This window comes from Diadema antillarum, unplaced genomic scaffold (assembly GCF_040938485.1).
Source record: "Diadema antillarum isolate AM-2024a unplaced genomic scaffold, OU_Dant_1.0 scf00000007, whole genome shotgun sequence".
Taxonomy (NCBI): domain Eukaryota; kingdom Metazoa; phylum Echinodermata; class Echinoidea; order Diadematoida; family Diadematidae; genus Diadema; species Diadema antillarum.
The window spans coordinates 3,084,038-3,110,353 of NW_027270896.1; the positions used below are offsets into that span (position 1 = coordinate 3,084,038).

At 41.1% G+C, this 26,316-nt stretch overlaps 2 protein-coding genes across 3 annotated transcripts in view; one reads left to right on the forward strand and one right to left on the reverse strand.

Annotated features, from left to right (window-relative positions):
- LOC139717241 (sushi domain-containing protein 4-like) overlaps positions 1–26,316 on the reverse strand; it is a 460,810-nt gene that overhangs the window by 276,197 nt on the left and 158,297 nt on the right. The window lies entirely within an intron of this gene.
- LOC139717223 (uncharacterized) lies at positions 11,983–12,651 on the forward strand. The gene has a single exon (XM_071628729.1). The coding sequence runs from the start codon at positions 11,983–11,985 to the stop codon at positions 12,649–12,651; it is 669 nt and encodes a 222-aa protein (XP_071484830.1).

The window sequence follows — 26,316 nt, forward strand, 5'->3', positions numbered from 1 at the left end:
ACATTGAAAAAATCATCTACGGACGGGAGGAAAACTGTTAGTATTGTATTCGAAATTCCGTCACACTCCCAAGGGTTCTTTTAAAGTATTCTATTACATGTAATCGTCAAATCATCAAGTGATCAGCAAAAGTTTGAATACCGCTGTCAGCTGTGCCAGCCTGTATTCAACACAGCGAGAATAGCTTTCTCGGATATACACTTCAATAGAACGCGGTATAGTTTCTTTTTGAATGGACTTCTACTATCTAGCTACTTTCAGGAGATTAAGATAGCCACGCGCTCAACATTTCATGTTACAAAAGGACCTCCATCATCTTTATCCCCATCCCGACAATAGAAAGCGTCGCCGAGGCAACCACATCCTGTGTATCACTGATGTCTTTTTCGTCCCGTCTCTTTTTACTGGGAATGTAGTAGCATCAGACCATTAAGCCTTTATAGATCCGAGCATGCATCATAAGATTGCTTGCTCCAGTCGATTTGAGCAACATCATTAACCGTCTTTAAGAAGACAATAGCCTTTCAAACACAAAGTTCAAAATTGATACGCCCCTCTAACCTGACGTAACTATTATTCTCATATTCTATTGACACTACGATGTCCACCAATTACAAGAAAAGGGAAGTTTGTCTCTTGCATAAGATGGGCACGTGGTGCAATTAAAAGCATAAGATATTCAATCGTATTTGGAAACTTGCCCCGACAGTTGGGAGAATGTACGTATCTGAAAGTAAAAAAAAGTAATATGTTGAATGAAACAAACCCTAGTCGAGATAAACTATCCAAAAGAGATAATCATGCACGATTTAATGTCTAAAATGGCAGACGCCCTTTTCATGTAGAATAGAATATTGAAAGTTAACGTTAAAGACGGAAATCGCAAAATTATGATAATCAAAGAGTACATGTAAGTCCGCAATTATCGAACGTGTTGTAATAATCAATAAAACAGTGTATCATATTAGACTCGGTAACTAGCATATCAACCATAAGTTGGTTTTCATTGCATACTATTCCGCTGCTATCAAAAAGAAACTAATCCAAACATGTAATGAGGATATCCTTAGTATTCCAGTTTCGTCTAATCAAACATGTTCTACATGTTAACAAACTGCACGCATTTTTTTTTTTCCGATGGGCAGAGAAGCATATTTACGGTGTTAAAACATGAAATCGTTTTGATTGAGTTGAGAATTCAGCCCATAGCCTTCTTCGTGATACTTTGAAAGTGTTAATGAAATATTCAAGGGAATGGCTACTAACTGATAAGTGGGAATCCGTAGGAATGCAGGGAGATGATTGTTTCAATCATTGGTGGATTCATTTGAGAGTACATTACATATCTATTGTTGTGTAAAAACTATTTGCTTCAGAATGAACTCGTATTCAAGCAAAGTGCAGTTCAATGTTTCCAGGTTCAATCATGCCTGTACAGTGTCGTATCGATCGTTAACGGCCCGTTATAGATCACCCCGACAAATCCTACTGCTCTTTAAATCATAATAATAACAATAAAAGTAATAATGATAACAATTGTAAAACGTTCTTTTCTATTTAGACCAGAATCTTCGGTGCTGCCAGTTCCCAAGATATAAGAGTGTCTGACATTATTACCCTAGTGTTGTTACTGGACGTGATAGGACGTAATCGCTGCGGGCGGGAATCGAACTCAAGTCCTACACGTCTGGGAGTTTTGATTCTTATCCATGGTGCCACAGCGCACCCCCCCCCCCCCCCTAAAAAAAAAAGCAAAAGCAAAAATACAAGAACCAAAACAAATTCTTAATATTTTCACAGTATCCTGTCAAAGAGAGTATTCTTGATTGCGTTTCATATCTGTTTTCCTTATATAGCTCCTGGAAAAACGAGTCTTAATTGATATTGGTGCATTTCGTATCGAAGCGTCTCCCCCTGTCTTATGAATAATGTCAGGAATAGTCTGATAGTCAATTGAAATACCGTGAAATTGTGATAAGACTCAAACACGATAATGTATTTAAATATGGATTCATCAATCTTTCACCCGATAGGTCATGGGCGATTACTGATTTTTATAGACATTAGGGCACTGCGAAATACGAGATTCGCAGCCTGAAAATTTCACGTCCAGAGCCGACAATTTTCTCCACGGCATGAAAATGTTCTCATTGCTGCTGGTATGAAACGCATTATTATCATAGTGTAGGCAAGAACTTCCACTAGCATGCTAATCTTTTGGTTCTCTGGAAATTCGAGACATCATCATGCACGCGAACATTTCTCATTTTACAGTAAAAATCTCTGTTCGTTTGTTGCAACTTACGCGGTAAAACAATTCAAAACCAAGCAAGAGTTTAAACCTCGTCTTCCAATACACATCACTCTTCGGATGGTCAGTGACATCAACAACTTAAGGACTAACTGTCTTATAATTTGATCGACATTGTTGGATTTATACATCTCACGAAGAAAAGGTGAAGCATAATAGCCAAATTAGGTTCAAGTGTAAGGCAGTAAATAATTGTCAAACTTAAGTTAACACTGAAAAATTCATCTACGGACGGGAGGAGAACTGTGAGTATTGTATTCGAAATTCCGTCACACTCCCAAGGGTTCTTTTAAAGTATTCTATTACATGTAATCGTCAAATCATCAAGTGATCAGCAAAAGTTTGAATACCGCTGTCAGCTGTGCCAGCCTGTATTCAACACAGCGAGAATAGCTTTCTCGGATATACACTTCAATAGAACGCGGTATAGTTTCTTTTTGAATGGACTTCTACTATCTAGCTACTTTCAGGAGATTAAGATAGCCACGCGCTCAACATTTCACGTTACAAAAGGACCTCCATCATCTTTATCCCCATCCCGACAATAGAAAGCGTCGCCGAGGCAACCACATCCTGTGTACCACTGATGTCTTTTTCGTCCCGTCTCTTTTTACTGGGAATGTAGTAGCATCAGACCATTAATCCTTTATAGATCCGAGCATGCATCATAAGATTGCTTGCTCCAGTCGATTTGAGCAACATCATTAACCGTCTTTAAGAAGACAATAGCCTTTCAAACACAAAGTTCAAAATTGATACGCCCCTCTAACCTGAAGTAACTATTATTCTCATATTCTATTGACACTACGATGTCCACCAATTACAAGAAAAGGGAAGTTTGTCTCTTGCATAAGATGGGCACGTGGTGCAATTAAAAGCATAAGATATTCAATCGTATTTGGAAACTTGCCCCGACAGTTGGGAGAATACACGTATGTGAAAGTAAAAAAGTAATAAGTTGAATGAAACAAACCCTAGTCGAGATAAACTATCCAAAAGAGATAATCATGCACGATTTAATGTCTAAAATGGCAGACGCCCTTTTCATGTATAATAGAATATTGAAAGTTAACGTTAAAGACGGAAATCGCAAAATTATGATAATCAAAGAGTACATGTAAGTCCGTAATTATCGAACGTGTTGTAATAATCAATAAAACAGTATATCATATTAGACTCGGTAACTAGCATATCAACCATAAGTTGGTTTTCATTGCATACTATTCCGCTGCTATCAAAAAGAAACTAATCCAAACATGTAATAAGGATATCCTCCGTATTCCAGTTTCGTCTAATCAAACATGTTCTACATGTTAACAAACTGCACGCATTTTTTTTTTTCTGATGGGCAGAAAAGCATATTTACGGTGTTAAAGCATGAAATCGTTTTGATTGAGTTGAGAATTCAGCCCATAGCCTTCTTCGTGATACTTTGAAAGTGTTAATGAAATATTCAAGGGAATGGCTACTAACTGATAAGTGGGAATCCGTAGGAATGCAGGGAGATGATTGTTTCAATCATTGGTGGATTCATTTGAGAGTACATTACATATCTATTGTTGTGTAAAAACTATTTGCTTCAGAATGAAATCATATTCAAGCAAAGTGCAGTTCAATGTTTCCAGGTTCAATCATGCCTGTACAGTGTCGTATCGATCGTTAACGGCCCGTTATAGATCGCCCCGACAAATCCTACTGCTCTTTAAATCATAATAATAACAATAAAAGTAATAATGATAACAATTGTAAAACGTTCTTTTCTATTTAGACCAGAATCTTCGGTGCTGCCAGTTCCCAAGCTATAAGAGTGTCTGACATTATTACCCTAGTGTTGTTACTGGACGTGATAGGACGTAATCGCTGCGGGCGGGAATCGAACTCAAGTCCTACACGTCTGGGAGTTTTGATTCTTATCCATGGTGCCACAGCGCACCCCCCCCCCCCCTAAAAAAAAAGCAAAAGCAAAAATACAAGAACCAAAACAAATTCTTAATATTTTCACAGTATCCTGTCAAAGAGAGTATTCTTGATTGCGTTTCATATCTGTTTTCCTTATATAGCTCCTGGAAAAACGAGTCTTAATTGATATTGGTGCATTTCGTATCGAAGCGTCTCCCCCTGTCTTATGAATAATGTCAGGAATAGTCTGATAGTCAATTGAAATACCGCGAAATTGTGATAAGACTCAAACACGATAATGTATTTAAATATGGATTCATTAATCTTTCACCCGATAGGTCATGGGCGATTACTGATTTTTATAGATATTAGGGCACTGCGAAATACGAGATTCGCAGCCTGAAAATTTCACGTCCAGAGCCGACAATTTTCTCCACGGCATGAAAATGTTCTCATTGCTGCTGGTATGAAACGCATTATTATCATAGTGTAGGCAAGAACTTCCACTAGCATGCTAATCTTTTGGTTCTCTGGAAATTCGAGACATCATCATGCACGCGAACATTTCTCATTTTACAGTAAAAATCTCTGTTCGTATGTTGCAACTTACGCGGTAAAACAATTCAAAACCAAGCAAGAGTTTAAACCCCGTCTTCCAATACACATCACTCTTCGGATGGTCAGTGACATCAACAACTTAAGGACTAACTGTCTTATAATTTGATCGACATTGTTGGATTTATACATCTTAAGAAGAAAACATGAAGCATAATGGCCAAATTAGGTTCAAGTGTAAGGCGGTGAACTATCAAACTTAAGTTAACATTGACATATTCATTTATACGGACGGGAGGAGAATTGTTGTAAAGAGTGTCTGACACTATTGCCCTTGTGGTGTTACAGGACGTAATCTCTGGGCGGGAATCGAACTCGAGTCCTACGTCTGGGAGTTTTGAGTCTTATCCATGGTGCCACAGCGCCCCACCCCAATCAAAAACAAAAACAAAAACACAAGAACCAAAACAAACTCTTAATATTCTAAAAGTATCCTGTCAAAGAGAGTATTCTAAATTGCGTTTGACATCTGTTGTGCTTAGCTCCTGGAAAAATGAGTCTTAATTAATATTGGTGCATTTCGAATCGAGGCGTCTCTCCCTGTCTCAGGAATAATGTCAGGAATAGTCAATTGAAATAACGTTCAATAGAACGCGGCAGTTTCTTTTCAAATGGACTTCTACTATAGCTACTTTCAGGAGATTAAGATAGCCACGCGCTCAACACTTCACGTTACAAAAGGACCTCCATCATCTTTATCCCCATCCCGACAATAGAAAGCGTCGCCGAGGCAACCACATCCTGTGTACCACTGATGTCTTTTTCGTCCCGTCTCTTTTTACTGGGAATGTAGTAGCATCAGACCATTAATCCTTTATAGATCCGAGCATGCATCATAAGATTGCTTGCTCCAGTCGATTTGAGCAACATCATTAACCGTCTTTAAGAAGACAATAGCCTTTCAAACACAAAGTTCAAAATTGATACGCCCCTCTAACCTGAAGTAACTATTATTCTCATATTCTATTGACACTACGATGTCCACCAATTACAAGAAAAGGGAAGTTTGTCTCTTGCATAAGATGAGCACATGGTGCAATTCAAAGCATAAGATACTCATCGTATTTGAAAACTTGCCCCGACAGTTGGGAGAATGCACGTATCTGAAAGTAAAAAAAAAGTAATATGTTGAATGAAACAAACTACAGTCGAGATATAACTATCCAAAAGAGATTATCATGCACTATTTCATGTCTAAAATGGCAGACGCCCTTTTGATACATAATAGAATATTGAAAGTTAACGTTAAGGACGGAAATCGCAAAATTATGATAATCAAAGAGTACATGTAAGTCCTTATTTCTCGAACGTGTTGTAATAATCAATAAAACAGTGTATCATATTAGACTCGGTAACTAGCATATCAACCATAAGTTGGTTTTCATCGCATACTATTCCGCTGCTATCAAAAAGAAACTAATCCGAACATCTAATAAGGATATCCTCAGTATTCCAGTTTCGTCAAACAATGTGCTACAACATGTTCTACATGTTAACAAACTGCCCGTATTTTTTTCCATGGGCAGAGAAGCATATTGACGGTGTTATAAAGCATGAAATAGTTTTGATTGAGTTGAGAATTCAACCCATAGCCTTCTTCGTGATACTTTGAAAGTGTTAATGAAATATTCAAGGGAATGGCTACTAACTGATAAGTGGGAATCCGTAGGAATGCAGGGAGATGATTGTTTCAATCATTGGTGGATTCATTTGAGAGTACATTACATATCTATTGTTGTGTAAAAACTATTTGCTTCAGAATGAAATCATATTCAAGCAAAGTGCAGTTCAATGTTTCCAGGTTTAATCATGCCTGTACAGTGTCGTATCGATCGTTAACGGCCCGTTATAGATCGCCCCGACAAATCCTACTTCTCTTTAAATCATAATAATAACATTAAAAGTAATAATGATAATAATTGTAAAACGGTCTTCTCTATTTAGACCAGACTCTTCGGTGCTGCCAGTCCTCAAGCTATAAGGGTGTCTGACATTATTGCCCTAGTGTTGTTACTGGACGTAATAGGACGTAATCACTAGGCGGGAATCGAACTCGAGTCCTATAACGTCTGGTAGTTATGATTCTTATCCATGGTGCCACAGCGCCCCCACCCTCCCCCCCCCCCCACAAAAAAAAAGAGCCAAAACAAATTCTTAATATTCTAAAAGTATCCTGTCAAAGAGAGTATTCTTGATTGCGTTTCATATCTGTTTTCCTTAGCTCCTGGAAAAAAAAACGAGTCCAATATTGGTGTATTTCGAATCGAAGCGTCTCCCCCTGTCTCATGAATAAATCTATTCTGGTAGCCCGCTGAAAGGACAAAGAAACAACCTTCAAAACGCAGACCCTCCTGAGGGGACCTGCGCCCAACGGTCAAACAAAGAAGAGATTACGTCAGAGCGCCGCCTTTGTATTCTGTCTCGCCTACAAATCACTTATATCCTCTACCGCTCTCGCATAGTCAGCGCGCTCTATTCAAATCGGCAACATCAGTGGTAGAGTTCATTAATGAGACACCGAGCGAGCGTCACTTCTCGATGGTATAAATTTGGGAGCAATCAGGGCATCATCATCACTATTTCGTTCACTTTTCGACAGCAAGTTACTTCAATCAATGGATCAGCAAATCACCGTGAGATGGCTCCATGCAGGTTGGCGTGGTATGGAGGAAGTCATAGACAGAAGACAAATCAACGAAGAAGGCAGGCTCGAGGCTGGGATGGTGGTAGATGTCACGCTTGACGGCGGGCACTACAAGGCCAAGATCGTCGACAGAGCTCCGCCTGAAGAGATTTCGACGGAAACTCCAGCTGCACGCAGCCGGCGAGAGAGAAGAGAAAGAAGAGAGAAGAAAGAAGCCGTCACTTCATCGGGTCCTTCGAGCAGCGTCGAAGATCAACCTAGCGACCTGAGCGATGAGCCTAGCGACCTGGGCGATGAGCTTAGCGACCTGGGCGATGAGCTTAGCGACGTCGAGAGTCCACCAAGCGATGATCAACTCAGCGACCTGGGGGATGAGCTCAGCGACTTGGGGGGCCCACCAAGCGATGAGCAGTTCAGCGACCTGGGGGAGCAGGCGAGCGTTGTGGAGACAGATCGGCCAGCTGACCTCAGCAGGCTGCCCGTTGATCAGCTGGTGCGCAGTGTGCATATGCTCATTGAGCAAAACAGGGCGATGCAACTGGAAATCCAGGAATTGAGGGCAGCAGTTGAGGGAAAGACGTCGAAGAAGAGTCAGCCAACTGCCAAGGCCTTCGACGCTGACAACGTGCTGATCGGCGGCAACGATGCTGCTCATCTCGTCTCCACGTCTGCCTACCTTGATGCATTTCATCGGTCACAGGGAGCAAAAGACTTCGTCCTTCGACTGCTTGGTGTGGTATACTCAGCTCAAGAGTTGGCGAAGTCGAACTTCTTCGGCGGATTGGTGGTATACAACGGGGCACGAGTGATGAAAGAATCGCTCTACACCAAACTGGCATTCCGCGCCATCCTCATCCAGGCAGACTTTGACTTCCCCGGCTGCTTCGGCTCTCAGATGTTCCAGAATGACCTTCGCAACGCCATCAATGCCAAGTGTCGCAGAGCTCTCTTCAGTCTGAAGAAGTAGGCAATACACTTGCCGACAAACGGCTCTTTTCAGAGCCACCACAAAGTCAAGAAAGAATACCGATGCGTTAAATTGAGAAATCACAATAACATCAAATCACAAGTATCACACATACATTGAAATACTACCACCATCTAACCTTTCTTGTTCTTTTTCTCGCCATCCTCTTCTTACTGTTTCAGCTCCCGTATCTTTTTTCCTTCTACCTGTCTCACAAAATCTCTCTTTCTTTTTTTATCTATATCAATGGTAGCGATCTTAAACGCTTCCCCTTCAAATTGAATTAAATGAAATTGATTAAGTTAACTAAATTTTTAGAGGTTTTTCTTTCGTTGGGAGTTATCTCGGAAAACCCATGTTACTTATTTATAGATCATACTACCTCTAGAAACTTCTGTGCTCTTGATAGGTTTATGAGATATTTTTTCCTGGTCACATTTTGCATAATCTGTATTCTGCCTTGATTACTCGATATCTTAATAATAATATTCTTATTATTGGGGAATTCAACTTGAAATCTTTTTATCGTTCCGTATTCAAAACATGCCATGACAAAATATCAAACCGTAACCAAAATGAAAACATATATATATATATATATATTTATTTATTTATTTATTCATTTATTTATTTATATATATATATATATATATATATATATATATATATATACATATACATACATATATTCCTATATATAACATTACTTCTATCCACTTATAACGTCGGCATATTTATGTATACATTTCCGCCAATAAGTTAATGGATGTTTGTACTTGTATGTTCGGGTAAAATGTAATGGTTATCCTTCCAGCTTAAGTGACGAGTTCCACCTTCAACGTACTTGGACAAAATTTCGTCTAAAACACGATAATATATACAGACCCTAGCGATACTGGAATAACCTCTCTTCAAAATAACTCTCTGCTCGTCTTTACATTCCTTTAAACGTAGATCATAAGAGTCTTTATTGAGTTCATATCGCGCAGACATTGAATTCATTTACGTATATAAAACAAATCTCTTTCTGGGGGGCATTTCACGAAGGAACTTGTCGGATAAAATATCTGACAAGTCAATTATATCCGACAAGTTTTGAGAAATTCTTTAGTCTGATTGGCTGATTTCTCTGAACTTGTCGGACATTTTATCCGACAAGTTCCTTCATGAAATGCCCCCCCATCATAATAATTAACATTATAATATCGTGTTTACATTTTCTATTTATCACCTGTAGGTATCCGTTACCATGGTAACCATGCACAATACTACACCTTACAATGTATCCCATTGTATTGCTGACATCTCTAGCAACATGTACATTAGCATGTTTTATGGAGTTTTGATGATATCTTCATGAAATAAATGTAAAAACTGCGACAATTCTGTCATTTGAGTACCGCAACAGCGACAAGCGTCACCGACCCTGGTCTAATTTCTAGCCGTTTTTATTTCTCTGAGTTGCAGCTTGTGTATTGTGCAGAAGCCCGCTGTATTGCGCTAAGCCGAGTGAGGGCGCACACCTAGTGATTGCGACAAAAACACGATTCGGGCGTCGCAATCACTGGGTATGCGCTCTCATTCGGCTTGCTGCAATTCGGAGAATTACAGACGAAATTAAAACGGCTAGAAACTACACTACACCGACTCCAGCTTATCGAAGAAAAAGTCTGCGTGCGCTAAGACTACTACACGCCCACTGGGACTGACGCCTGTAGCAGTGCTAATGGTACGTGTAGTAGTCTTGGCACGCGCAGGCTTTTTTTTTTTACGTTTGTTCCAACAAATAATGATGAAAAACGGTGGTACTGATACCACAATTTGGAACCACATACTACATGGGGATGTAATGGAGGTCCCATCTACCACCCTGGCTTGTCAATCATTTTCTGCGGGGTGGGTTGAACGAACTCCTTGATTAAGCCACTTACAGGAATAAGCGCCTTGACTACTGAATTTGTAATTAGCAAATCAACTCTCTTTTTCTTCCCCTTCTCTCCCTCCTTCTCTCTCACTCCTTCATTCTGCCACATGGTTGATATCTGTTTTTAAAGCTTTCTAGCGTTGGGTAAAAACCTCGGTCCAATTGGGTGTTTTGGTCCGGACACACTAAGAGTTTTTATTTATTACTATGCATACTAAAGACACATACTGCTACCAAGAAAGGAGAAACAACCAAGTAAGTCGATTAATGATAGATTTCGATCCTTACGGGAATGAAGACATAATTTTAATCATATTACAAAGAAATGTATTATGCAATATTTGCATTTATTCAAGTAGTGTTAATTGAAGATACGCTGCACATTTTCCTGTGGTTTCCCCCCCCCCTTTTTTTTTGGGGGGGGGGGGGTAGCTCTTAATGTTGGATGCTCAGTTCTGACTTCGCCAGCTAAATATGATCTATCTCAAAACAATTCCAAAACATGTATTATATATCATATACAAGCGTCGCCCACATCAGCTCACCGAACCCCGCAACAAAAGACAGCTAACAATTGTCGTGCCCCGCTGTAGCAGTGAAAAGCGCCCCTCCCTCCCTCCTCCTCCCCCCCCCCCCCAGTTGCGTGCCCGCCCCTCCCGCGTTGGACTCCTCTCGTAGTTAACTGCCTCCCTTCACAGCACAGTATTTTGAAAGTACGTAACACACACATTTGAATATTTACAGAAGGCACGTTCAAAGTTATGTAGAGGTCAGCAGATTTTATCTTGAAAAAAAAAATGCAACTGATTACAGTCTAAGTTTAAGTGATAAAGCAGATTGCGATAGAGGGTCGCAATGCCAAGGCTACAGTAAAATGTTAAATCGTTTGTGGAGCGATGAACGAACGACGCTTCGAGAGGACACAAAAAAGGTGAAAAATACTACAGATGATTTATGAAAATAATGAAAATTGTCTAAAGTGTACTACCGGTATTTTGTACTTTGTTAATGAAATTGTAGAAAGTTGATGTATTTGAAAAAATGGCATACAGACAATATATAAATCAAATCAAATGAGCACGCAGCTCTGGGGGCGCTTTTCACTGCTACACCACAAAGCACATCCGCCGAAGCTGTTCTCTTCCAAGTCCGCATTCATGCTACATGTAAATCAGCATCACACCGCGCACCGCACTTAGCTTCTAAAGCTGTGATCGTCGGGACCTCAACCACTGAACCTTATCATCTCACGTCATCGAATCCTGTCGAAGATGGATAGACTGCCCGCAGATGTTCAAGAATTTGCCAAGGATCTACCCACCGCAGACATCAGCTGGGCTACGAAGGGACCAAAGAGGAAGAGACCTCAGCACATCGTACCTAGGCCAACGGTGAAACGTTCTCGCCCTGGTCGACCTGCTGCCCACGAAGAATTCCCGGAGTTCGTGCCTACTGCTACGAAGTTCATCGAGAGCAACGGGTTCAAGGCACATCGACGTCGACGTGAGGAGGGTGGATCGTGCGGATCAAGTCTGCCGCAGATAAGAGACCACCTACTGGCCACTGTCCCAGGACTTCGCGACAAGTATCCCAAGCTGGATCCCCAGACCGTCGCCAGGAAGATGATGCCCCCAAACAGAGGCGTGCGAGCTGCAGCGTCTTACAAGTCTCTCATCCAGGCACGAGTTCCTCCCAAAGACAACGGACGACGCAAGCACAACGACAACAGTCATTTCTACGCTGCTCGTGTTCGTTACTGCTTGGAGATGGCCGCGAAGTTGGGCAGTCGGGCGCTGGTGTATTCCGCCGACAACAAAAACAAAATTCGTGTTGGCGATGATACACTAGCAGTGGATCGTCGAATAACCATCCGGAGATTCTTTCCCATCAAGGACAGCCCATCATATCTGGACCATGATTTTCCCATTCCGGGCTATTCATTAACTCCCGCTGGGTACCTGGAACTCCTTCCTACCTCCATACCAGCTTTCACCGTCGACACCCTAGGCCGCATTCACTACGTCACCCCTGGTAATGGACGCGCAACCGTCGTGTTGCGCAGCCCACACTCGCCGAACAATGTGGCCTCTCATCTAAACGACTTGGTCCATCACCTCCGGATCCCCGCCCGTGTCGCTGAGGGACGACGCCTGCTGGTGTTACTCGTAGACGGCGGTCCGGACTTCAATCCAAGCCACGGCGTGAACGAACTGCACTACGGGCGGTTCTTCAGAGATATGAATCTGGACTGCTTCATTGTCACCAGCTACTGCCCGGGGAGTCAGCGCTGAATCCAGTAGAACACTTGTGGGCGCCTTGCACCCAGGCGCTGACCAGCGTGTACTTGCCAGCAACACTCCCTGGCGAAGACAGCCCACCTAGCCGCCAGAGAATTCCTGCAGAGGAACGGAAGAGGAAAGAAGACCTTGTCTTTGACGCAGCGATGGAGGCGGTGAAGGAAGTTCATTGGAGAAACGTTCGCTTCGCCGGCTGCAAGATCTCCGTAGAAGTGGAGCCCAGCGGAGCCCAGCCTCATCCTTATGGCCATGACTTCGATCACATCAAAGAAGTAGTCGGGTCATCTGCGCGCCGCCTCCACAACAGTGACATCATCGACGACTACAGTTTTGTCTCCGGCCACATAGACAAGCGCATCGGGACGACGATATTCACCAAGTGCACGCGCAACTCTTGTCTACACTGCTCAACGAATCCCCCTCTTCTGGCTGCTGCTGACATGGACATTCTCCGAATGTTTCCATCCCCTCTACCGTCTCCCGCTCATCCATCCCACTTCATGACGTTCCTGGAGGCGGTATCGGCACCGAGATGCAGGCCATGTGAGCACCTGCCCCAGTTTGCCGCCAAGGGTCTCGGACGCTGTCCTGTCGTCGGATGCAGATACGTGTTCACGAGTAGAAAGGACGTCGATGATCACAGACGGAAAGTCCATCAACGCTGAATCCATACTGCAGTGAAACTGCAACTCCAACGGCTCTTTTCAGAGCCACCACAAATCCAAGAAAGAATAACTATATGTAATAAAGACACACTCCAACATGCATACACATACATAAACATACTTGTTTTGATATCAAACTACAGCAACAATGGCAAAAAATATACATATTGTATGTTAACACCATTAAATCAATATCTTTGGTTGAGTAGAATTCCCCTTTGACAGCTGTTTTTACAGGACGACACATATAACAAATATATAACAACATATAAAATATAGGGCCTGCACAATAGATTTATATGATATTATATAAAGTCAAGCGCGATGTCCAAGACAGCTAAATGTTTGTAATTGGATGGTCTGAGATATATATAAGAGTATGAGTATGAAGACAAAGGCCACCATCAGTTGAAGTAAAGGCCGCAAAAGAATAAAAACGTAAACACGATGTTAGAATACAACGATTTGAATCAATGGTGTGGAAAAGAATATAAACTTAATATCAATGCATTTTTGAGCAACAACAATGAGAAAAATTGATGGAGTTTCACAAAAAGAATACAATAATGTCGACCAATTGAAATCACGTTTGCAACGATTGTAACGTTCAATTTCTATCGACTGCGGTAAAGCCTCCTTTCATATCGCCGTGACTACCATTTGCACAAAAGTCGGAAAGTCAGTCTGTTATTCACAATATAGCAGCGCAAATTCACATTCTCAGCAAGGATTTCACTTTTGCTTTCTCTGTATAGTATCGTGTTTGTGTTCTTCTCTGTATTCTTTGTTGGTAATGAAAATTTACGAAGGTTGCAAGCACGTGATTCTTTTTGTTGTGATGTGTACAGACCTTTTTTTTTTTTTTTATCATTCCTGGGAGGGAAAAGAAGAGTGAAAGAGGGAGAAAAGAAATCAAACACAGGACACGACCGTAGTACGCCCAGCATTCATTAGCCGTCCTTCTTACACCAGCATTCATTTTACAACCGGGACCAAAAAAAAAAAAAATCATCATCCTTGTCCTATCAACATTTAGAAACTCCACCACCATAATCACTCGAGATAAAAAATAAATTCCACGAAGTATCAACACTCTTCACAACACAAACATAATCACACAACACATCGAAGCGTCTGGTATTAATCTGCAATAATGCAGTAAAAAAGAAGAGAAATCGCCGTTAAGAAAATGCATGTACTGTGCGAGACAAATAAACGAATAAAGTGTGATTAAACGGAAGATATCGTAACTCAACAAGAGGTGAGAAACGACAGTACATTGTAATAACATTGTAACGCTATTAGTAGCAGCCAAGTTTTCTTACAACTCGTCTACTACTCGTTATCTACCATTGTAGAGACCAATTCTTCGCGCTCGGCCGGGAAAGACAATTTCGTGTTTTGTTGTCGCTGCTGTTTGTTTGTTTCCGAAACCAAGACATCATATACTGAAACATTATTTTTATGTGGTTTTCTGTTTTGTAGTTGACCAAACAGTGAGAACAGGTAACAGAGATTGACAAAAGCCGGATGGACAGCTGAAACAGGTTCTGCAGTCGAATTTGCGTTTGAAAGCTACAGAAAATGTCCTCTCCTCCCGCTCTAAAGTTGTACAGGACGGCCTAGTTTCCTTGCTCCTTGATGAAGCTACCATCACCACAAAAGATAAAAAATAACAAAAAGCAAAAAAAAAAAAAAAAGCCCTTTCTTCATATACATTAGCGGAAAACACGTATAAAAAAACCCATCCCATCCATTATCGTGATCGGCATTGCGAACCATGTCTCCCAGCGGATAAGCTGTAGCCACACGTTTGCGACGTTGCTCGACGATTGAACAGAGACAGAAATTCGGTGGTACAGTATAATGGCAATTCGTCGGGGCGATATGCGACGTTTGAATATGTTTAATGTAACAATATGTTTAATGCAACAAACCGTTGTCAAGAATAACTCTATTTAATATCTAAAATGGCGCAGTCCATTTTGATACATAATGTATATACTGAAAGTTAACGCAAGAGACGAAAATCACAAAATTATGATTAAAGATTACAGGTAACAGTGTATCGTATAAGACTCGGTAACTTATCATGATAACTCCCATAAGTCGGCTTTCATTGCACACTATTCCGCTGCTATCAAAAAGAAACTAATACAAACATGTAAAAAAGTACAGCTTCAGTATTGCAGTTTCATCAAATCAATGTGCTACATAATGATAAACTGTCCGCATTATTTTCGAGGTGCAGAGAAGCATAATTATTCATGGTGTTAAGCATGAAATAGTATTGGTTGAGATGAGGATTCAGCTATTAGCCTTTTTAGAGATACAACGTACTCTGAAAAGAAAGAAATGTTAAAGAGTATACAATTCTGACAGGAAATCAAAGTTCATTTGCTGAAGATCGGTTCTGAAATGGTAGAGATATCCAGAAACAAAGTGAAACATAGCGATCCTTGCAAAAGGCGGGCACCTATATCTCAGCCATTTGAAATCGCACTTCTCTTTGGGTTTTGGATTCACGATGAGCCCTTCCTTTCATACTAAAAGAAATAATCATTGTCTGATGATGTCAATTACTATCGCAGTATTTCACAGTGGAATGAATATCCCTACTAACTAGTTACATGACACAAACATAATGATGTCTTGAAATTTGTTGTGAAGATGATAGATGAATGTTACAAAGAGATAGGAGGTAGAACATATCCTAACCGCATTCATGCAAGATTAATGATATTGTAGCAATAGTACCCCCCCCCCAAAAAAAAAACGCAATAATCATAATAATAAGAATAACGATAATAATATACAATGATATCAAGGAAGAGCACGGATGCAACTGGGTCCCTTCGCGGTCTTTACACGGATATCCCCAAAAAGTTGACACATTACATTTGCTTTTGCTTTTGATACTTTATTATTTTTGGGCGACATGCTTCCAGAGCTAAGTAATATGTAACAAGCACACCAGAAAATCTACAGCACATTACATACGCATCTGCTTGTCGACATCATAAAGGCATATCTCTTTGTTGCAAAATCTCATTTTGCGGGTACATAATAACATAAACAAAGCGAAACAAACTGAGACAAATCAAAAGACAAAAAAAAAACAAACAAACAAAAAACAGCAGGAAGATGTGTGTGGGTCACTGAAGCTTCTCATGCGATAGAAACCTAATAGAGGAGTCGATTGACTGTACTGATGGGTGAAGATGTGAGCAAATTTCATTGACTTTCTGAGCTTGTATTGGCAAAATACACGAATTTTTCATCCCGGATGGAGCCGATGCTAATACGGTCGTTCCGATGTCTTCACGGAGGCAACACGGAGTAGCCGGTGCCTACAAGGAAGGAATACGGATGCAACACGGAGTAGACGGTGCCGACAAGGAAGAGTTTGTATTGATTTTCATCCGTGATGTCCGGGATGAAAAATTAAAGCCCCTTTTACACTTTCACGGATCGCATCACGGATGACCACGGATCGTCGATCCGGGATCATTCTTACTGTTTCCGGCATGACCGTATTGACTCCGTGAAGTCATCCGGCATTACCCTTGATCATCCGGCATGTCCGCGGAAAAAATTAAGCTTGCTTAATTTTCCTTCCCGGACATCACGGATGAAAATCAATACAAACTCTTCCTTGTTCGCACCGTCTACTCCGTGCTGCCTCCGTATTCCTTCCTCGTAGGCATCGGCTACTCCGTGTTGCCGCCGTACTCATTCTGGGACAATCCGTGAAGACATCGGGACGGCCGTATTAGCATCGGCGCCATCCGGGATGAAATGTTCGTGTATTTTTCCAATACAAGCTCATAAAGTCCGTGAAATTTGCTCACAGGTCATCTTCCCCCATCAGTACAGCCATCAAGCCCTCATACTGTTCGTATAGTGGTCGCCGGAGAAGCTTCAGTGACCCACACATACCTCCTTGCTGTTTTTTCTTCTTTGTGTGTGTTTTGCTTTGTTTATGTCTTGATTTTCCAGAAAAATGAGAGTTTGAACAAAGAGATATGCCTTAATGGTGTCGACAAGCAGAGAAGTATGTACGCTGCTGCAGATTTCTGGTGTGCTTGTTATATTTAGCTCTGGAGGGATGTCGCCCGAGAGTGATAAAGTATCAAAAGCAAAAACAAATGTCATCTGTCAACATTTTAGGTATATCCATGTAATGACCGTGAAGGGACCCAGTTGCATCTGTGCTCTTCCTTGATATCCGTGTTGCCTCCGTATCGTTTCCGCTGTGGTCCGCGTTCATTCCTTGTCTGTCCGTGTAGGCACCGTACTTGTCCGTGTAGCCTCCGTACTTGTCCGTGTAGACATCCAGTTGGGATCGTGCTCACATCGTCATTGAGATGAAAATCGATATTTTGCATGCCGGAACACCACGGACGACGAGCCGTGGTCATCCGTGTAGCAATCCGTGAAAGTGTAAAAGGGGCTTAAGCAAGCTCATTTTTTTTTTTCAGCGGACATGCCGGATCAAAGATAATGTCGGATGACTTCACGAAGTCAACACGGTCATCCCGGAAATAGTACGGATGATCCCGGACCAACGATCCGTGGTCATCCGTAATGCAATCCGTGAAAGTGTAAAAGGGGCTATAGGCGACCAATTCTTCGCACTCTGCCGTGAAAGAGAGTTTCGTGTGTGTGCGTGCGTGTGTGTGTGTGTGTGTGTTCCCGAAACCAAGACATCATCTCCCGAAACATAATGGCAAGTGAAAACATTTGCATAATTTTCTTTTGGTGCTAGTTTCTGGTTGAGGAAAGAGGGCGAGAAAAAAAATCCGCCTTTACAGTAAAGTTAAAAGGCGAACGCAGATGACATTCTATGGTATGTTGACAACATGAAATCAAATCTTTTGTCTTTGTTTTGTTTCTTTTTTAAGAATAACAAACAATAAGAACAGTAAACACGGATCGACAAAAGCGGGATGGACAGCTAAAACAAGTTCGTCAGTCGAATTCCCGTTTGAAAGCTGGACGGAATCTCTCCTCCCGCTCTAAAATTTTACAGGACGACATAAATTTTAACAATTATATTGCAACCGTGACGAAGGCCGACGACCAGTTGAAGTAAATGCCGCAACAAAGTAAAAAGGTAAATCCGGTATTAAAATACACAGATTTGATTCAATGATGTGTTAAAGAACACAGAAATCAATGTATTCTATGCAGCTACATAAATGACAGAAGTTAACGGAGTTTAACAAAGAAAGACAACCAACTGAAATAATCAATGGTAGTCTAGTTCCCGTTTGGAAGTCGGACAAAATCTCTCCACCTGAAGCGTAACAATTATATCGATAACAGTCAAGTTTCCTTACAAGGCGTCGTAGATACCATCAACCATCTTATAGCTACCAATTCTTCGCACTCGGCCCGAAACCAAGACATCATCTCCTGAAACATAATACAAGTGAAAACATTCGCATAATTATCTGTTTGCGCTAGTTTCTGTGTTGCGCAATGTGGGTGGAAAAAAATCCGCCTTTACAGAAAAGTTAAAAGGCGAATGCAGCTGGCATTTTTGTGGTATGTTGACAACATGAAATCGATACCCCTTTTCTAGCATAACAAACCATGAGAACAGTCAGCAAGGATTGACAGCTGAAACAAGTTCTGCGGTCGAATTCCCGTTTGAACGTTGGACAGAATCTCTCCGCCCGCTCTAAAATTTTACAAGACGACATAAATGTACAGTCTGTAACGATTAATACAACCACGCGAAGGCCGACGACCAATTGAAGTAAATGCCGCAACATAATAAATAGGTAAACACGTTGTTAAAATACAAATATTTGATTCAAATGTTGTGTCAAGTAACAAAAAAAAAATCAATGTATTCTACGGCAAAAAATATGACAGAAGTAGTCGGAGTTTGAAACGAACGGCGACTATGAAATAAGTTTTGCAACGATGGTCAAGTTTTCGTTTGTACACCGGACAAAATCTCTCCGCCGTGTTTGCTACGCGTAAAGACAAGATAATACAAATTCAGTGTCTATCGACTGCGGTCAAGGCTCCTTTCACATCGCCGTAACTTATAGAATTTGCACAAAAGACGGAAAGTCGGCCTGTTATTCACAATTATCTATAGCAGCGAGAATACATTTTTTTTTTCTCGTGAACACACAAAACTTCCCATCCCTTATCGTACTCGGCATTGCGAATCACATCACCCAGCGGATTAGCTGTAGCCACGCGTTTTGGACGTTGCTCGACGATGGAACAGAGACTGAATTTCGGTGGTACAGTAATGGTAATTCGTCGGGACGATATGCGACGTTTTAGATCACACGGATAATAGGCTTTATGCTGTGACAAGTAAAGCTTAACAAAACATAAACTTGAACACGAGCGGCGTTGAAACGAAGCCATATAGTCAGGACATTTCCCGACGGTTGAACAATGATTCGTCGGGAACGATATGCGACGTTTTTAACAAAAGAAACGCAAGGCACAATAGAAGCCGAACTTTGAAAATAGCTAGTAAGTAGGGACGAAGAGCGACGATTAGTGAAAGGGAATCCTTTCTCTATCGTCGCTTATCGTCGGGACGAATAAACAAAGGTATGAAAAGAAAGTACGTGTATTCATATGCACGGTTGCTTATTCATATGCACGTGACGCCTGTTCACATGCAAATCATCAAACATGCACAATACGACATCGTCGCGACGAAGATATCTCTCTTTCGGGTTTTTCTGTTGTGCCTTAGAATCATGGTATGCTGATGGTTTCTCTTTTCAGATTTAATCTAAAGCTTTCAGAATCCACTTCAAATTGTTATCAAGATTTACAGGAAAAATTCCTCTGTCCCTTACTTTATTTTGTAAATTAATGCCTATATGAAAAAGTCTCAAAAATTGTAATTTTTCCCTGAAAGTTAGAATGTTATTGAAGACATACACAGCATACCATAATTTCAAGTTGATCTTAAAAACACAACCAAGGTATAATTCTTTTCGAGAAGTACCCCCTCCATCACGGAACTGTCTCATGCTACCAAGCACATGGCAAATATATGAGTTCAAAAATATCATGATCTTACTCGGGAGATGGCTAGTAACTGATCAGTGGGAATTAGTGGGAATGCTGGGGGATGATTGTTCCAATCCATGTGGGATTCATTTAAGAGCAGAGATGCCAACCTTTGGAAGCACAAATCCGGACTCAGCAGCTCCAAAATCCGTATTTTTCCACCAGAATCCGTAATTTCTCCATCTCCCTCTTTTTGCTATTTGAATTAAACTCGTCAACTTATGAGGCCTACAGGCTCTAAACAAAACATTACGACACATGCCGAAGTATCGAGCTGGACACCAGCACGATAGAGAATCCAAACTACGCAATGTTCAGCGTTGATTGATTGCTTTCTCGCAATGCATACATGTGAAGTGCATGTATGTACCTCCAGAAACTTGCTGGGCTGTTTATGGAAGCTTCCACTATCTAGCAGGGGAGGGGGAATGCTTTCATCTTCTCAAGAAAGCTTCTGTGTGAGCGAATGCAAAACTCTCTTCGGTGTTTCCAACTATTGTTTACTATAAAACATAATCATGCGTTGTTTTCAGGCTTTTTCATTTTACTGGATTTTAAACATCAGTATTTTCCGAAGTATTCCAATTTCTTTTACCCTAACTGGAATCGGAAACTCTGCTATAACGATGATCGCAAAAATGCCGCGCTGTGTGTGGTTGCGCCAATGTGCAAACACGTGGTATCACTTTCAAGTTTAAAGGAAAGACCCATGTGCTCCTGCCTAAGAGGTTACTGCAAGTTCGATGGATCGAATGCGCCATAGCTGAGCTGAATGGCTTGTTTACGGTAAACATGGAGTTTACATTAGATACGAAAAAGTCATTACGTCTTTCACGAGGAAAAACATACAAAACAAACAAACAAAAAACACCTACGAACGAATGTTGATAGCCAAAACTTTGAAAAGTAATAAGCAGTTATGATGAGCGTGAACTGAAATTGTCATGATTTTGCTGTCTAACCAGGTGATGACTGCATCTCATTGGACCTAATCGTAGTGAATTTGTCTGGGCATACGAGACCTTTTAAGTATTTCTGTGATTGCATTTTTAATTGACTGATTAATCGATATCCTTTTTTATTGTTCAGGGAACATAAGATATTCGATTAAGAACACTATATTCGGCTGTTTGATGTTTCCTACTATGCGCCAAAAGAAAGGCTATAGAATCACGATATCTTTGCAATGATTCCTTTACTTCAACTAATGAGCTGGTTCTTCGATCGATATTTCCAGGATATTTACACACTGTTTATTCCAGTGCGCGCATTCTTTCGTCTGGCACGCATCTGGGTGTGGCACCTGCTTTTGTGGAAATTTCCACAAGGGAGAGGGGTGGGTGTCAAGTTTCTTCGAGCCGAAGAGACTGCGTTTATTCAGTATTTCACAATCTCTTCGCACTAATTTATTGTCATTCGTGCTTTCCCCTTATTCTTTGCTGATATTGAACATTTAGATTTAACTTTACGAAGGTTGGTAGATCGTGGATCTTTTTGTTGTGAGGTGTATGTAATTTCTTTTTTTATCATTCTTTGGAGGGGAAAGAAGAGTAAGGGGGAAAGAAGAATAAGAGGGAAAGTGAAATAAAACGAACGGCACGTACGCTCAGCATTCACAGTAAGACGTCTTTTTGTACCAGCATAGTTTTCATCATCACCATCAGACATCACTCAGATCATTTTAGCCTTTTCCTATTAACATTAAGAAACATGCATAGTCCCTCGAGATAAACACCGAGGAAAATAAATAAGTATAACAAATACAAAGTATCAACACCTCCCAACAACACAAATATTTAGAAAAGACAACACACGTCGCTTCGATTCGAAAAAGTATTGCAGGAAAGCGGAGAAATCGCCGTTACGAAAATAACAGTGCGAGACACTTGAAAGAATTACGTTTAAATATTTAAAAGCATAAAGGGAACGGATAAAGTGATATAAAATGGAAGAAATCGTACCAAACGACGTGTGAGAAACAACAGAAATAGAACGATAAGTTCTGTAGTAAGATTAGGTCCTAGCAAAAGTTTGCAGCACCGAAAGCTACGCGAAAATTAAATTTAATACACATTGGAAACTCGGTATTACATAAACGATACAAAACAAGGGAAATTAATTCATTTTGACCTGAAAATAGTTTGTTATAAGTATTCTGTTATATGAGATCTCCTTTTATACGCCTAGAAATACATCGAGTTTCCACGATATTCGGGAAAGAAAGTTCGAACGCTTTTCACCTGCACATACTGCAGTACACATCATCAATACAAGAACAGAAACTCACCTCTTCCTTGCAGAAAAATGATGCAATAACGTTACAAAAAACATACACAACACTCTAAAAATCATTTCGTACTTGGGAGGCAAGGGACAAGTGGATGAAGAAGAAGAGAAAAAGAAGCAGACATTGCACAACGGAACGCTTTCTACCCCGCCTCAAAACGAAATAGGGTACTGTAGTGGCAGCTGGCTACAGTGTGTAGCTACTGCAGTATACTCACACTCCCCAGCCGGCCACACATGGGGATACCATGGCGATCCATGTAAACATCCAGGGTCCGTAGGCGGCAGGGATTCACGCGCGCGAAGTTCTGTTCGGTGTACACAGTACGCAAGCAGTGAATTGCGTGTGCGCACACTTTTCTAGAATGGAAGCTACGAACACACACACGTCGAGTACACAGACACAGACACACACAAATGCGGGCAACCAGGCAACGCGGGCCGGCTGGAGAATGAAACATGTACAGTGTGTAGTCTGCTAGTATATTGCAATTGCAGGGATGATAACTTTGATAACTTCGGGCATCAGGGCTCGCTGCGCCGGGGCCGCTCGCGCTTCCGGCCCGGGGGCGCGCCGGGGAGAGGCGGGGAAGCCTACCGCATGGATGTAGCGCTTGCTGCATAGGCGATAGGGCATTATCGGAATTTCCAAAAACCGTAATTTTTAGGCGACATTCCGTACTCCCGTAATCGTGATCATTTCCCGTAACAATTACAGGAAATCCGTAATAGTTGGCATCTCTGTAAGAGTATATTACTGTATGTATTCATTGTTGTGTGAAAATCATTTGCTTCAGAATGGTCTCATATTCAAGTAATGTGCAGTTTAATGTTTCCAGGTTAGCATGCCTGTACAGTGGATATTCCTCATGTGATGCAAAAGAGGGAGTATCAGGGTGTCGATAATAAAATCAGCAGTGTAGTGAGAGCGTTTCCTGAGTTTCTTATTTGTGAAAAATGACTACAAGAGAAGATACGTTCCTCCCGCAATTCTCCAAGAGCCTCCAATGCCCCGAGACGAGATTCTTTTTGCAAGTCGACAGGGAACAGACAAGATGGTAATCCAACTGTGTGAAACAGTCTAGCGGTACATGTATCTCCCCTTTCCACGGTCAACTTCATGTGCCATCGAACAACGCAAAATATCAATCTGGTGCAAGGTGTGAGTAGTGCGTGTGCTGATGGGGTCACAGGCTCCTTTGTTCTACTCAAAGAGGCACCTGAATGGGGTCAGTTAATGAAAAAATCTCCTGATCTCAGTCTTTAGTGCTATGCACATATTTTTTAGACGAATTTTATAGCAAAATATATGCACACTACATTAGAAAAAAGACAAATAATGCTGCACAACACAATTTTCAAACAGAAGAAAAAGCTGATATCTATACAAGAAACTCTAATCTTTCTATCAAAGCCAATTAGCACAACACAAATAAACATGAATTTAGGCCAAGAATACAGGCACATTGTCTATACACTTTGGGAACCTGGTATACCAGGTTCCTTGACGCATGGTTTAAACTGTTGCTAAATTTTCTATTTCAATATGAAATATTTAGCTCCAAAACTTTCAGAATTTTCCAATGCAGATGAGCTTCTACTCTAATGAGAGAAGATCCTTATAGATTTCTTAATTTGCGGGGGACTTTTGGACCCCAGGGCCAGGGGTTTTGTTATGGTGCCCATCTGAACAGATTAAGATCGTAATACCCAATGGATGCTACCTGCCAACTTTGGCTAAAAATCTGTCACGGGGTTTAAAGAATAAGCTGAAAATGTAAAACGTTTACGCATGATGCGCAACACACTACGCAAGACAGACACCGCTCGATGAATGATCGCAATAGCTCACTTAAGCCTTTGGCTCGCATGAACTACAATTATAATTGCTGCAGAAACTGACCAAGGACTAGCAAGGAAGATTAAGATAGGAGTGATGTTTTGTAAGATGGTTATATGATGAAAAAAAGGAACACAAGAGTAAAATAAAAAGTTTATAAAACAAAGTTTTGTACATATTCAAAGCGGAAATTCCATTTTTATGAAGGCAGTGCCTGCAAGGAAGAGGCGGAGATAGAGCGTCACCGTTTCTCAGAACCATCACAATCACCTTGCTTTTCTTTCACTGCTGTAAAGCCTTCTCACGGGAGAAGGGACTGCGGGGGGTCCCCCAATCAAACTCAGCTGGGTTGATTGGTGGGATGCACGCCTTGCTCCCTGCTTGCAGCGGTGGCCCTCCCTCCCAAAGGGCTGGTATCTGACCAGCCTGTCAGGCTACCATTCACCAATTGGCTGAAACACCCTCATGCGTACTTGTGACGTCATGTGTCTGGGAGTTGTAAGTTTTCTGCGCTTGTTTCGTGTGCGTGCAAACGTGCGTGAGTGCTTGTGTGAGCATGCGTGTACATGATGGCGTGTGTACGAGAGAGAGAGAGAGAGAGAGAGACAGTTAGAGTGAGAGGGATCGAGATGGGGGAGCTACATGTAAGGTTGGAAGGAGCTACATGTAAGGTTGGAAGGAGGATGGCTTCACGCAGACGGTTGACGTCCCTGTGATCTGTCAGCTCGGCCAGATAATCAGCATCAGATTTTTGCCGCATTGCTTTGTTGATGATTAGATTAAACATGATTTTCTATGACACATCACATTCATGAAATGATTATAGTTCACATATGGAGGCATACCCACTTCTATTATTGGATAGATAACATTCAGAGGAAAAAGGAATGTGGCTGTTTAAAAAATATACTGAGTTCGTTCGTGAAGACTATAAACTTGCAATCTTGGTTGTGGTAGCTAGCTGAAATGCGTGCAGTTATGATGCACAAAGCCTCCAGTTACTCTTCCCTTTTCCGGTTGATGAAAACTCTTTTAAAAAATGTAATTGTCACATTTTTTTGGCCCTCTAGAACATTTTTTTTCTTAACTCTTTATATGCCACGTTCGCACACCCGACTCAATTGATGGCGTGCCAACTTCACACATTCAGCTCAAACGCACAAACCCGCCCACAACCGATCGATAAATCGCCAAGTGCTGCAGTACAATGAAAGGGTTTCTCGCGATTCCATTATTATCACATGTAGCTTGCATTTTATGTGGTGACTGACTATCAAGGGGTGTTCCCTACTGGAACTACCAGTTCATTCTAAATTTCCATCACTGTTTTGTGTGCAAGACTCATGCCACCCATACAATGTAGTTATCGGTAATTAGAAATAAAAGCGATAATAGTTTTGTCGTAAAATTTACATCAGAGCAAAACTTGATGTTTTCTCTATAATTTTGTTCATTATAATGTCCAGAGTAACAGAAATCTATGAAAGTGGCATAGATTTTTTTTAAAAGAAGAAGAAAAATGACTTCGTTGCTATATATATATCTCAGAATAACATGGCACACAGGGGGTTTATGACATGGCACATTAAAAGTTAAAAAGTTGTGACTCACCATCTATTTTCAGGAGTAATGTCAAGCCTTGTATATATTAAAACAAGAAATGTTAAGAAACTAGAAATGTCGCTATGGCGACTGGTGTATGCCTCCGCCATAATGCATGGTTCTCCTAATAGGTCTATAGTACAATGTCTTGACAATGTGAGATGACAGTTTCACACAATTGGCAAAATATTAAAATGACAGGTTTGC

What these genes read in the sequence shown, in the direction of transcription:
- LOC139717223 (XM_071628729.1), top strand. Translation starts at nt 11,983, where the DNA reads ATGATGCCCCCAAACAGAGGCGTGCGAGCTGCAGCGTCTTACAAGTCT.